This window comes from Elaeis guineensis, chromosome 5, assembly GCF_000442705.2.
Source record: "Elaeis guineensis isolate ETL-2024a chromosome 5, EG11, whole genome shotgun sequence".
Lineage (NCBI taxonomy): Eukaryota > Viridiplantae > Streptophyta > Magnoliopsida > Arecales > Arecaceae > Elaeis > Elaeis guineensis.
Genome location: NC_025997.2, coordinates 3,848,597 through 3,861,087, shown reverse-complemented (window position 1 = coordinate 3,861,087; position 12,491 = coordinate 3,848,597). Strand labels below are relative to the sequence as shown.

Sequence of the window (12,491 nt, the reverse complement as noted above, 5' to 3'; positions counted from 1 at the left end):
CATCCATTGATATAATTCTCATTTTGTGGTGGTCCGCATGCAGTGGATGAGATTGATTGTGCTTGACTTATATGAAGCAAAGTCAAAGATTACACTGGATATATTTAGAGTTATGGAATGCTGTACCGTGCCGAATCGGCCGGCACACCCCGTACCGAGCCGAACCGGCGGGGAATCGGCACGGTTCAGCCGATTCAAATGGTATACCGACGAAGGAGAGAGGAAAAGAGAGGGAGAGTGAGAAAGAGAGAGAGAGGAGGAGAGGGAGGGAGGCTGGAGCCGCTGGAGGCCGGCGATGGCCCGTTGCGGCCATCGGAGGGTTGCGAAAGCATCCGCGGCTCGTCGGTTCGCCCGATAGGGCTTTGAAATGAGCGAGAAAGAGAGAGGGGGGAGATCATCGAAGATGGGAGCGGGCGGCGTCGCGGTCGCGGATGCGGGCTTCGCCAAGGCCGGGGGGGTGGTGGAAGCGGTGCGGGCGGCATCGCGGTCGCAGAACAGGGGCGATGCGACCTCCTTTTTTAAAAACGAAGATCAACAGTGAAGCCGGTAAATCATTTATCGGCTTCGCTATTTAAAAGATTTTTTAAAAAAATTAAAATCAATGAAGCCGGCAAACCATTTGCCGACTTCACTTAAGTTTCGATTTTTTTAAAAAAAATCAACGTCCCTATTTCACGCCTGCGGCGTCGAGTGCGTGGACTGCACCATCTGACGGCTATGATGGCCAGTCGAAGGCCATCCGATGGCCCCACCTCCTCCTTCCCCTCGTTTTCTTTTTTCCTCCCTCTCTCTCTCTATTTCTCTCTTTTTCTTCTCCCAATTCGGGTCCGATGCCTTCATCGGTTCACTGCCGGTTCGGTATGGTATGGAACCATACCGAACGGTACCGCCGGCTGGCTGAAACGGCCGTCGGTACCAAGACGGCGAACTTTGTTTAAAGTACTGTTTACTGACATGCACACATTATTATGAGTGTTATTAGACATAAGTTGTGTATTTATAAATGTTCATAAAGTATAAATCATGCAACAAATGTATAGATGGGGATGACTATCATGGATAACATTATTATGCCTTGTTATATGTGCATAAGTAGCTAATACACTTGGAAATCTAGGGCCAAAAAAAGAAGAAATCAAATTCATGGTGGATTACTTGTAGGAATTGCTAGGAGAATGAGAATCTGAAGATTTAAAAATAGTAAACGTGCTGATGGGAAAGGAAACATGATGAGGAGCCTCTGTAGCATTTGGTATTAATTATTGAGCATAAGGTAAGATAAGCTGGATGAACAAGTGAGATGGAGAGATGGATAAAGGTACATAGTTGGTGCTACTAAGTAGTGTGATAGAGATCTTTTGAGTCAGAAAAATCTTATTAGATACCAGTGAAGAAGTACTATATTGTAGTAAAAATTCTTGGGCAGCAAAGAAGATCTCATTAGACAAGATGAGTTTGATAGAGATCAAGATGTTTAGGTGGATGTGTTAAAATGGGGAATATATTTTTAGAAATGAATTCACTGAAGGAAGCATAAGACATGCACCACATGAGAGAAAACAGTGTCGTGCATATTGAGATTGTTTAGGTATATATGACATTGATTTAAGGAGGCACCACTAAGGAGAGTGACCGGAATTTGTTCTTAAAGGTTAAGAAAGACTGATATACCTAAGGTAGAATGCATGGAAGTTGTGAAACAAAATGTGGCAAAGATGGCATATATAAGATTAGCTCTTGAGAGAAACATGACGAGAAAAAATAAATTAAGTCCACCAAAAGGTGGGAGTAAGATTTACTGACTGTTATCAAATCAGGATTGTGTCATAAATCATAGAGGGCGTGAGATGATTGGATTTGTTGTGGATCATAAACTTGTTTTTTCCATTTCCTTTTAGACATTAAACAAAGAACGAAGCAACATGAAAATTAGAAACATGACTAAATTGTAATTTAAATGAAGAACAAGCAAGTAATCATCATATGAAAACATACAAAATTCATTTTGGAACATCTATAAAGCCCATATATATATATATATATATATATATATATATATGTATATATATATTGTCCAAGATTAGTATAGTTGTATGCCACCATATATGTCCTTGTTATATCTTACAGTGACCGCACGAGAGAGAGAGAGAGAGAGAGAAAGAGAGAGGAGATTACATGTAGGCCTTAAAAAAATCATGATCATCACGGTCGTCACTTGTACAACATTTTATATTTTGCCTCTTGAGGATCAAAGCTTTCTTACAAATCCGCTAGTTGAAAGTTGGATAATGTCTTGACTCTGAGTTTTCTGGCCTTCTAGAGCGAACCAAATCCCATTTTTGAATGTCATTAACAAAGCATGTTTTGCCCCTGCAAATGCATCAACTCACTTCTCCTTTAGATAGAAAACTGTAAAAAAAAAAGGAATTATTTTAAAAAATGGGTGCATATATATGAGATTTCATCCAGGTTTTAGCTCCCAAAGCAACTAAAGTTCTTTTCTTTACATTTGAAAGTTGAATATCTAATGGGATTGCTAATTTTTTGTTTTGGAACCTTATTAATGATGAAATTGGTCTGTCTAAAAATCAAATAATTCAATTGGATCATAGAAAATGGAATTGTCATTTCCTTTACATGTAATTAAATGTTCCATATCTGGATCTTATAGTCCAAAGTCCAAGCTAATCCTAAGGAAGCGACCAAAATTGGTGAAGGACGTTATGACCTTGATCACAAGATCTTAACAATGGTTTATTATTCTTCTTTTCTTCTTATATTTTTTTTAACAGTAGTATTTTTTTTAATTCCATTACATGATGCAATGTTGTGTTCCTACCAATGTCAATTAACAAAGTTGATTTTTCAAGATCCAAACTGTTAGTAAGCATCCAACTGAAAATGTTTAGACATTTAGTTAAATTTTAGTTTTAGATGGATAATTAAAATGTTATCACGAGTAGCAGGTGGTGTTAATAGATAACCTGGCTTTAGCCTGCTTTTATATTTTTATTAACATTTCTAACATTTCTGGAGAAATGTCAAATATGTACTGAAAATGATGGGTTTATCATAATAAGAAAATGAATGATTTAATGACCCTTGGACTCTTCCACCTGAATTAAGCATTGACATTGGTGGAGATATCCCAAGTTGAAGTCTTTGTTATTTTTTGATGGAGGGTAATGTTATTTTTCTTGACTGCAGTTGTCAGTTAAGATACCAAATTTAATTATTCCCTACTTGTGTGAATCAGGAAAAAATTGATGGTGCACAGCCTTAGTGTTTCAAGTCAATATTTCATGATTTAACATTATAGTGTTTTCTGTGGGTGATATGATATTCTTTTCGTGGACCATTGTAAGACAGGATTGGAGATTTTTAGAATTATTGAGCTTTTCTGGCTTTTCAGCTGATCCATGTTCTCACCTAGTTTAGAAGTGTTTCAAGTGTGTTCCTATCATTCTTTAGAATGAGAACAATTTATTTTGGGTTGCATGAAAAACGAAGTGTCTTCATGCACTGTTGATTTGCCTTGCTGACTCACGTTGTCTACCATAAGAATATCTATACTGAGCACTGAATTCTAGCAAGATTTGGATATATCTGTCATGTCTCTTGCACAAGATGCCCTCCTTCAGCAAAGTCAAGACACTAGAGGCAGTGAGATTGTGAGATACTGCTCATTTTCAGAGATGACCGTACTAAGTGGCTGCCAATAGTTTGCTGTTATGCAGATTTTGACATAGTCATGGATGGGAGTGCTGAATTATCATCTTTTTAATGGACAACCCTCATAAGCACAAGTTTCTCACCCTTGAGAGATGTTCAATCTGATCTCGGGACCTTTTTTTCTTTTTTTAAGAAAAAGGGTCCCATCAGCAAATGTACAGTTTTACAACCAAGTCTATGTGCTTAATTTTAGCTTTAAACTTATCTTGAAATTAAGTAGCTAAATGTTTCAACAAATGAACAAGGAAGAACACTGCCTAATTAATCCTTTTGGCTAGTTTGTGTCCTTTAGACTTGGTCAAATGCAACAAGCGTAACCATGTAACTGAGGCATGCACTTGCCTGCTTGCCTTCTTGTGGTGCTGCCTTGAAACCATTATGTCGTTACACATTCTGATTGTTCAATTGTTCTCTATATTGCTTATGTATTCAAGTCTATAAATGCATACGTATGTATGCACAATTGTGCAAAAACATTTGAGACGTTGTTTATTTAGTTTTGCATTTTCTGGAAGTGCCATCCATTGTGTGGAAGATCTCCCTTGATAAAGCTAAGATTCTGGATTTCACTAGCATTACTATTATATTGGACTTTTTCCTACAATATTTTTTCTTCTAATATTTTTTGTTTAGCTGATATCATATCTAACTTAAAATGTCCAGCTCCACTGCTGAAGTGGCAACAGAATCTTTCATAAATCAGAAAAGATACTAGCTGATATCATATCTAACTTAAAATGTCCAGCTCCACTGCTGAAGTGACAACAGAATCTTACATAAATCCGAAAAGACACTAGGTTTTCGGATTTTTCAGGTGGCCAGACAGAGTCACCCAGATCAGATGAAGGAACCACTTACACTTATGATATGCCCATGATGATATATTAGGATAACTATCAATATCAAGGGCATTCACAAATGAAACCATGATGAATGCAGATCAATGGTGAGCAAGAAAATAATGCCAGTGCTTTCAGGCATACACGAGTAAGATAAGTTCACATACATCTGAAATTTCTTTGGATATTGGTGCACACATGCCTAGATTGGTGTAATTGTGTGGGACTTGCATGGTTTTTTTTTGTGTCAGCCACTTATAAAAAAATGAGGGGATAATATTGTTTTTTCGTTGCTTAGACTAATGCATCCACTTTAGTAACTTCACAGCTGTATGGAAATATGAGGATGCTTTTCGTTTGTCATATATTAACTTATGATCAGGATGTGTATGAATTTTCTTAACTACTAAGGAGGATTGTACCGGGCAGCATATATTTGTTATACAACAAGTCACATGGGTTCTGCCTGCTGCGCACCTCCATAATCTTCTATTCATTATTGTAAAGGATATCTGTTCAAATGCGCACAAGATAATCCTTTATCCTTAAAATGACGTTTAGAATACCAAATGCTCTAGTCAATACTTAAATGAATCATCTCAGCGACTAGAAAGATAACTTGGATCAATCCTGTCCTTAATACATTGTCACAAGGCTTGTGATGTTACTAAGTTGGTTGGATCTTAAAAATATATATATATCTGTGTGCCAATGATGTGATATTTTATCTTGTCTACAGATTAAAACATCTTCTGTGTGGCGTGATCAACTTGTCTGTGGATGCAACAGATATGACATCAAATTCAGATAATAATCTGGAATAGCAAGTCTCATTCTATTTTGTTTCAAGATTATTACCCTTGGATTATGTTTGAGTGCCATGTTTCAAGCATTTTATGGTGTCTTGCTTGATTGCCTCCACTATGTGGTCCAACTCTCTTTTTTCCCCTTGGAGATTGCCATGAGTAGGTCAGTGGACTGTCACTACCCTTAGAAGTAACACAAGCAAGTACATGGACCACCATGTTCACTGACCGGACATGCCATTTTTTACTGTCAGTCCGTGTATCTTCTTTGGTGTAGATTAAGCTGCATCTTGGAAAGTATCACTACGGTGAAAATGGTCATTAACGACGCTATTAAGGTTATTTTACGACGCTAATAAGCATCGTCAATATCCTTTACGATGCTTCAAAAAGCGTCGCCAAAGCATCGTCTATGTAAGAGTGGAGACGAAAAGCGCCGACGCTTTTTAAAAGCGTCGTTATTTTTTAACGACGCTTTAAAGCATCGTAAAATTAACTTTTAACGGTGCTTTTTAGCGTCGTTAATGACAACGCGTCCGTCACTCTACCAAGACGCTTTTTGAAGCATCGGCTGTTAGGTTTTTTACGATGCTTATAAGCGTCGTTAAGTTTGTTTTAACGACGCTTTTAAGCGTCGTTAAATTCATTTCTAACGACGCTTTAAAGCGTCGTTAAAACCACATTTAACGGTGCTTTTTAGCGTCGTTAATGACTCCGCGACCCGCACTCTACCAAGACGCTTTTCAAAGCGTCGACTTTTTGTCTTTAACGACGCTTATAAGCGTCGTTAAAGGTTTTAAGAGAAAAAAAATACAGATTTTATATACAAAAAAAAAAGAATACATACATTCCTGTACAAAATTATATCAATTATTCTAACATAAACCTGTACAATTACCACCATTCACACCTGTACAATCACCACCATTCACACCAAAAGCAAACTTAAATAGCAAATTTAACCAAACCAAAAGATATTATTTTATATAAATAAAAATAAAGTACTAATCGTCCATTACAATCAAGAGTAATATAAATAAATATAAAAATATAATAAAAATAAAATAATGTCAATCTGCAGGCGGATGGTCGTCGTTGTCTCCACGTGACGTGCCGCTGTCTCGACGGGTGCCTGATGTGCCAGGAGCCTATAAGAAACATATCAAAAGCATGATTTGTATATCTATAAATAAAACTATATAAATCATTAAATTAATACAAAAATATATATTTAATAATATGTGTTTACCTGAGATGGACCATACATCTCTAATAAAGATGTAAGGCGATCAATCTGTCCCCTCATGGCCTGCATCTCGGCACGGCTCTGTCGCATCTCCTCCATCTCAGCGGCACGACTCTGTCTAATCTCCTGTATCTCCGCCTCGAGTCTGCGAACGCGTGAATCCTGAGCATCTGCTGCAGCATGCTGCGTATATCTACTAACCTCAGATAACTGAGTGGGGGTGACTCCTACTCCATAATCCCTCACTCGGCCGTAGCACTCTGGTCCCAATAACTCTGTGAACACCTCGGCCTCGATACGGCTCTGCTGCGTAGATGCTGCGGACTCGTCGTCACGCTCCACAATGAGAGATGTAGCCCTCTCCTATATTTTTTTTGAAAACAAGAGTTATACATTAATAGCTAACAAAATTAAATTTAAATCATTGCAAAAAATAGAATATTAATAATATCGTACATATAAATCTCTCGACTCATCTCGAACAAAAGTACCATCCTGATGAGTATGAGTCATCCGATAAAACTCCACTTGTCCGGGTTCCCTCCCATGCTCATCCACCTACACAAATAATTTTAATTTTAAGCAAACAGTTATAATAATTTAAAAAAATATATGAGTATCATGATACAGACATGATCCACGATACATAATGATATTAGTTATATAAATATTTCAACATAAAAATTAAAAGTTAATTATGAAAGTTTAAGGAACATACAAACTCCTGTCGGAGTCGTGCATAACTCTTCGACCCCGATATATGAGGAACAGACTGAGCTGCTCGTGCAGCTCTACCAATAGCAGAATAAGTCTGTAAAATAAAGTAAAGAACTTGTTATATGTATAATATATAATAAAAATCAATATTTTTATAAAATATTTAGAAAAAAAGATAATAAGCAGATAATATATCTGTGCCCTTTCGGAGAACCAATAATGAACCAACTCCATCCACTGATGAGGGGGTACATCAGGAGGACAATTCCTAGCAACCTCCTCCTCTGTCATACCCTGTCTCATATAGTCCTTCTTCAATTGTGCTCTATATTCTTTCCATTTGCGGTTGAGAGACTTCATTACAAAATCATGAGTGGATGGAGGGAGAACAAACTTGCTCTATAAAAAAAAAAATGAAATGAAATAAATTATATAAATGATTAACAATTAATATACAGTATGAACATCAATTCATTACCTCTATAACTCGGAGGAGCTCAACTTTGTACGTTGGAAGCATGTCATTCCATTTTGCATAGCCCAACGGACATAGCTGAGGCCTCCGAGCAACAGTCCCCAAAAATGAAATCAATAAGCAGGCAGCTTTCTTAATTGGCTGACCTAGCTGATTGCACTCCACAACAATCCTCTCGCCCTCACGCATCTGCCACACATCTCGTACTACTGTGGGTCCGCGTCTGGGGCGTACTCTCCCGGATCCGTCTGCAAAAAATACATAAAAGTAACTATATCATAAATATACATAAAATAAAATAAAAATAAAATTACATGAAAGACAATATATACCCTGCACGTGTATCTCATCATCTGACTGATGAACAGGAGGATCGTGCTGTGCTGATGATGAAGGACAGGGCTCAGAATGCTGTGCAGCTGAACTGGCCTCAGGCTGCTGTGCTGAAGAAGACGTACCGGCCTCTGTCTGTGAAAACTGAAACTGCACACCAGCATATCGTCCCCTGCGACGCATGATGTCACCTAGCATTTATATAAATAAAAGGTAGAATCAGTTAATATATGGAGTAAAATAACACAATAATTAATGCAAAATATATACATCATAAATAATTATTACCAGTAACAATCAAGCAGTAGTGTTTCCTTCAAATTCTGTTCTAACCAACGTCGTCGTAGCATTTAAATCATCAACTGCCACAAAATTGTAGGGCATATATTGTGTATAAGTGTCATCGTCATCATCCTCCACTTGGTTTTCCATATCATATAAGTCTCTAGGTTTTGTTTTGATGACAGTAAACCAATCTTTATCTTTTGCGTCTTGTACATAAAATACTTGACGAGCTTGAAATGAAAAAATGAATGGGTCATCCTTCAATAACACACCAGTGTGTATCAACCTTGAAAAATTTACAAGTGTAAATCCATTTGCATCTTGTTTCAAATCCCTTGGTGAGTTTATGTCTATCCAATCACATCTAAACAGTACTACTTTAAATTTTCCATAATAATCCAACTCATAGATATCTTTAAGTGCACCATAATAGGATTTTTCATCCGCTTCCACCATAACACCGCTATTCTGTATTTTTCTAAATTTCTCCCGTTCTCTAGTATGAAATTTAAAGCCATTAATTATGAAACCGTTATATCTATTCACAATCTTGTTAGGTCCTCGAGCAAAAGCTATTAGTTCATCTGAATTATTTGTCTCCATCATCTTTGATACCTAACAAAAAATGATATGACGAAGTGCAGTTGAGTTATCTGATATTAAATATGTATCAAAAATTAATATATCCCATAATTAAATATAAATCACACCTGATTCGAAAGCCACATAGGGAATAACTCGACCAACCATCGCTGTTCAATCCTTGCATTAGGACGAATGTTATGATTGGCTCGTCTCTGATAAATTAAAAATTCACTGCATAAAATATAAATATATCATTTAGAACATTATATCTAATATAAAATTTAAATTTTGATGTCATTCCTTAAATATACTAACCTGCGATGGTCAGATATTATGTCACTATGAAGTAACACATAACGATGTGCTTGTGCTAAGGATTTTTGATCAAGTACAATACTTTCAGCTCTTCCCAAGAATTTTCCAGCAGTTAAGAACTTATACAGTTCTGCATTCTCCACAAAGTCATTATGCCGTTGAGGTCGACTAAAAATAGTCTCTACACCTTGAAGATATCTTGAACAAAATGTCAAACATTCATCCGCAATATATGCTTCAGCAATCGAGCCTTCGGGATATGCTCTATTTCGCACATAATCTTTAAGACGCACAAGATACCTTCAAGAATTAAATATTTATTAAAATATCAGTATGCTGTTGTTTCTAATAAAATTATCAAAAGATTTAAGGTTTGCAATAATACCTCTCAATAGGATACATCCATCTATAATGTACCGGTCCACCAACTTTAACTTCTGAAGCTAGGTGAATTAGGATACATCGATCTTCTTTTTGTGTTATCCATCTTGAAGATCCACATACATTGCATGACTCTTGATTAGCGTTTTCACCCCGATATAACATACAATCTTTCGGACAACTATGAATCTTTTCGTATCCAAGATCCAATTCCTTTACTACTTTCTTGGCTTCATAATACGATGGTGGTAAACGAGTGCTTTCTGGAAATGCATCCTTTAATAACTTGAGCAGCATGGTAAAACTCTTTCCAGACCATCCATTCAAATATTTTATATGAAATAAATGTACAAGAAAAGAAATCTTAAAAAATTTCGTACAACCCGGATATAATTCTTCGTCTGCATCTTTCATTAAGGTGTGATAACGAGCTGTCTCATCATTAGATGTATGTATAGGCTCCTCAACATGCATACGTTCCGTATGCGTACATCTATCAAACATCCCAATTGTTTCTTGTATATTACTGGATTCTCCTAAATTTTGAACACCAAATCCAAAAGCATCTGTGATCAAACCCCTTATATCATCATCTCTTGCAGAATTGTCTTGTAGGCTAGTGGATCCAAAATGAGTCAAGGGTTGGTTACATGATGATGGCAACATAGATTTTCCATGAAAAATTCAGTCGGTATAACCTCTTAAAAAACCATTCCATACCAAATGTTCTTCAACATTTTGTGGATCTAAAGAAGAACTATTTACACATTTCCGACAAGGACATAAAATCTTTTCATTCAAACTACTTTTCTCCATACCAAATTTAATGAAGTCATGAACTCCATCTAAATATTCTTTACTATTCCTTGGTTTATTTATCCAACTTTTGTCCATTGTAGGATAAAAATGACCGAACTTGCAATTTATCTAAAAATAAAAAAAATTATACAATCTATATTAATGCAATGAGTAAAAAATATCAGTCATTTCATAAAATTTAAAAAAATAATAGCTAGATAAAGTTTACATAGTAAATGCTTGCTATCATCAACTAATAGGTAAAGAAGGTCCTATCCCATTCAGAAAATGTATTAATTCTATAGGTCAATTACAAAAATCAAATGATATGCAACAAGAGCCGAAAAAAATTTCGGCAGCATTTTCCCTTAGTTCTTATGTATAGGAAGAACAAAAAGAAAATACCATCCGAAATTTATTCCGAACCCTCAGCATACCATTTGATTATGGTAATGACCTATAGAATTACTCACATTTTTCAAACTGTCCATACTGGACAATCAATTGATCAATGTACATAATTCTTTTATCCGTACAAAAATAAATAAATGTACGGATATAATAGAATATGTACATTAATCAAAAGACGGATCTATGTTTCTATGCAATGTAATTTTTTTTAAAATTAATTCATAATTAACATTGCCTGGCATGAAATTCACAACCATCACAAAAACATCCATGAAAATCTACTTAGCATGGATTTTAAAATTAAAATCCATGCTAAGTACTTTTTTTTTTCAAAATGAACAGCGTGGAACAGCTGCCTACCTAGCAGAAGAGTATTGTAGCTATAACGAGTATCTATGTTACCTTTAAGAGAAATCATTACATAGGAAATGTGGAATCTGCTAATATAACATTTTATAATAAACTTAAGATTACTACAATGATGTATTGTTCATGTTATTAAGAAAAACATGCCAAATGTAAATTTTAATTTAACTCTTTTAACGTCGTATAAATAAATATATTTTAATAGTTTCATATCAAGAAAGAGTTAGTGCATTGATGAAGTTTCATGATCATAATTTTTTTTAAAAAAATATGAAACTAAAATTAACATGAACAAAGAATGCAATTTATTGGTTAGATTGCATTTTGGAGTCTTTACTTTGTCAAGAGAAACAAACCAATCGATTTTTTTCGCTATTATATAAATAAGGGTACTTGAATGGTCTTATATTAAGAAAAGTTTAGTGCATCCATAAAGTTTTAATATCATGCTTCATTTAAAAAAAAAAATATGTGAACTAAATATGCCATAATATTAACATAAAAATATCTAATAATTGATTAAATTGTTACTTAACTTTCTATTCTCGATAGACACCATATAAAAAATTTACTGTATAGAATGGATTCCAAACAAAGTCATTTATCCTCTTGATATGATATTTTAAAGTAAAACTTTTGGTTCAAAATGCACAATAACAAGGCATAGATTAGATAAAGAACAATTTTAATCCAATTAATTGGATTTAAACATACAGTTAGTCTCTTATTCAATTGATAAGCAGAGATTGATAGCTAACTTTATGTTCAAAATTCCATAAGAGCAGTTCATTTAGATTAACCTATCCTTCTTAGATGGTCATGTTGCCATTTGTTATAATTTATTCAATCAATTTTTCTCCTACAATAAAAGGACTTCATGGGTTTGACATCCTGCTTTATCATTTCATGTGCTATGGAACAGGGGTGACAATTTTATCTATATTTTTTTAAAAAAATATATAATAAAAATTATATGATTATAAAATTATATTATGATATTTTTTTATAATATTTTATTATGAAGGATAGTTTGTACTGACAGATAACCACTGGAAGCAACTGTGTAGAATGTCATAGTGAATATTCTATAATTGGAATTGATGGATCACGTGAGGCAGGAACCAAGTGGGAACCTAAAGGACCTTGCTGAGCCTTACAACAAGGATCAAGAGAGCAAGAGTGCCTTTTTTAGGCACTTTCAT

At 35.2% G+C, this 12,491-nt stretch overlaps 1 protein-coding gene across 1 annotated transcript; it reads right to left on the bottom strand.

Moving 5' to 3' along the window:
• Positions 1–6,334: 6,334 nt before the first annotated feature.
• LOC140857823 (uncharacterized) lies at positions 6,335–8,568 on the bottom strand. Its single transcript, XM_073257013.1, has 8 exons — positions 8,437–8,568; positions 8,148–8,339; positions 7,819–8,063; positions 7,542–7,739; positions 7,342–7,434; positions 7,080–7,181; positions 6,627–6,986; positions 6,335–6,525 (listed from the first exon to the last, which is right to left on the bottom strand). Exons 2-8 carry the CDS (start codon positions 8,329–8,331, stop codon positions 6,448–6,450), a joined length of 1,260 nt encoding a protein of 419 aa, XP_073113114.1. The 5' UTR covers positions 8,332–8,339; positions 8,437–8,568; the 3' UTR covers positions 6,335–6,447.
• Between the last annotated feature and the right edge of the window lie 3,923 nt (positions 8,569–12,491).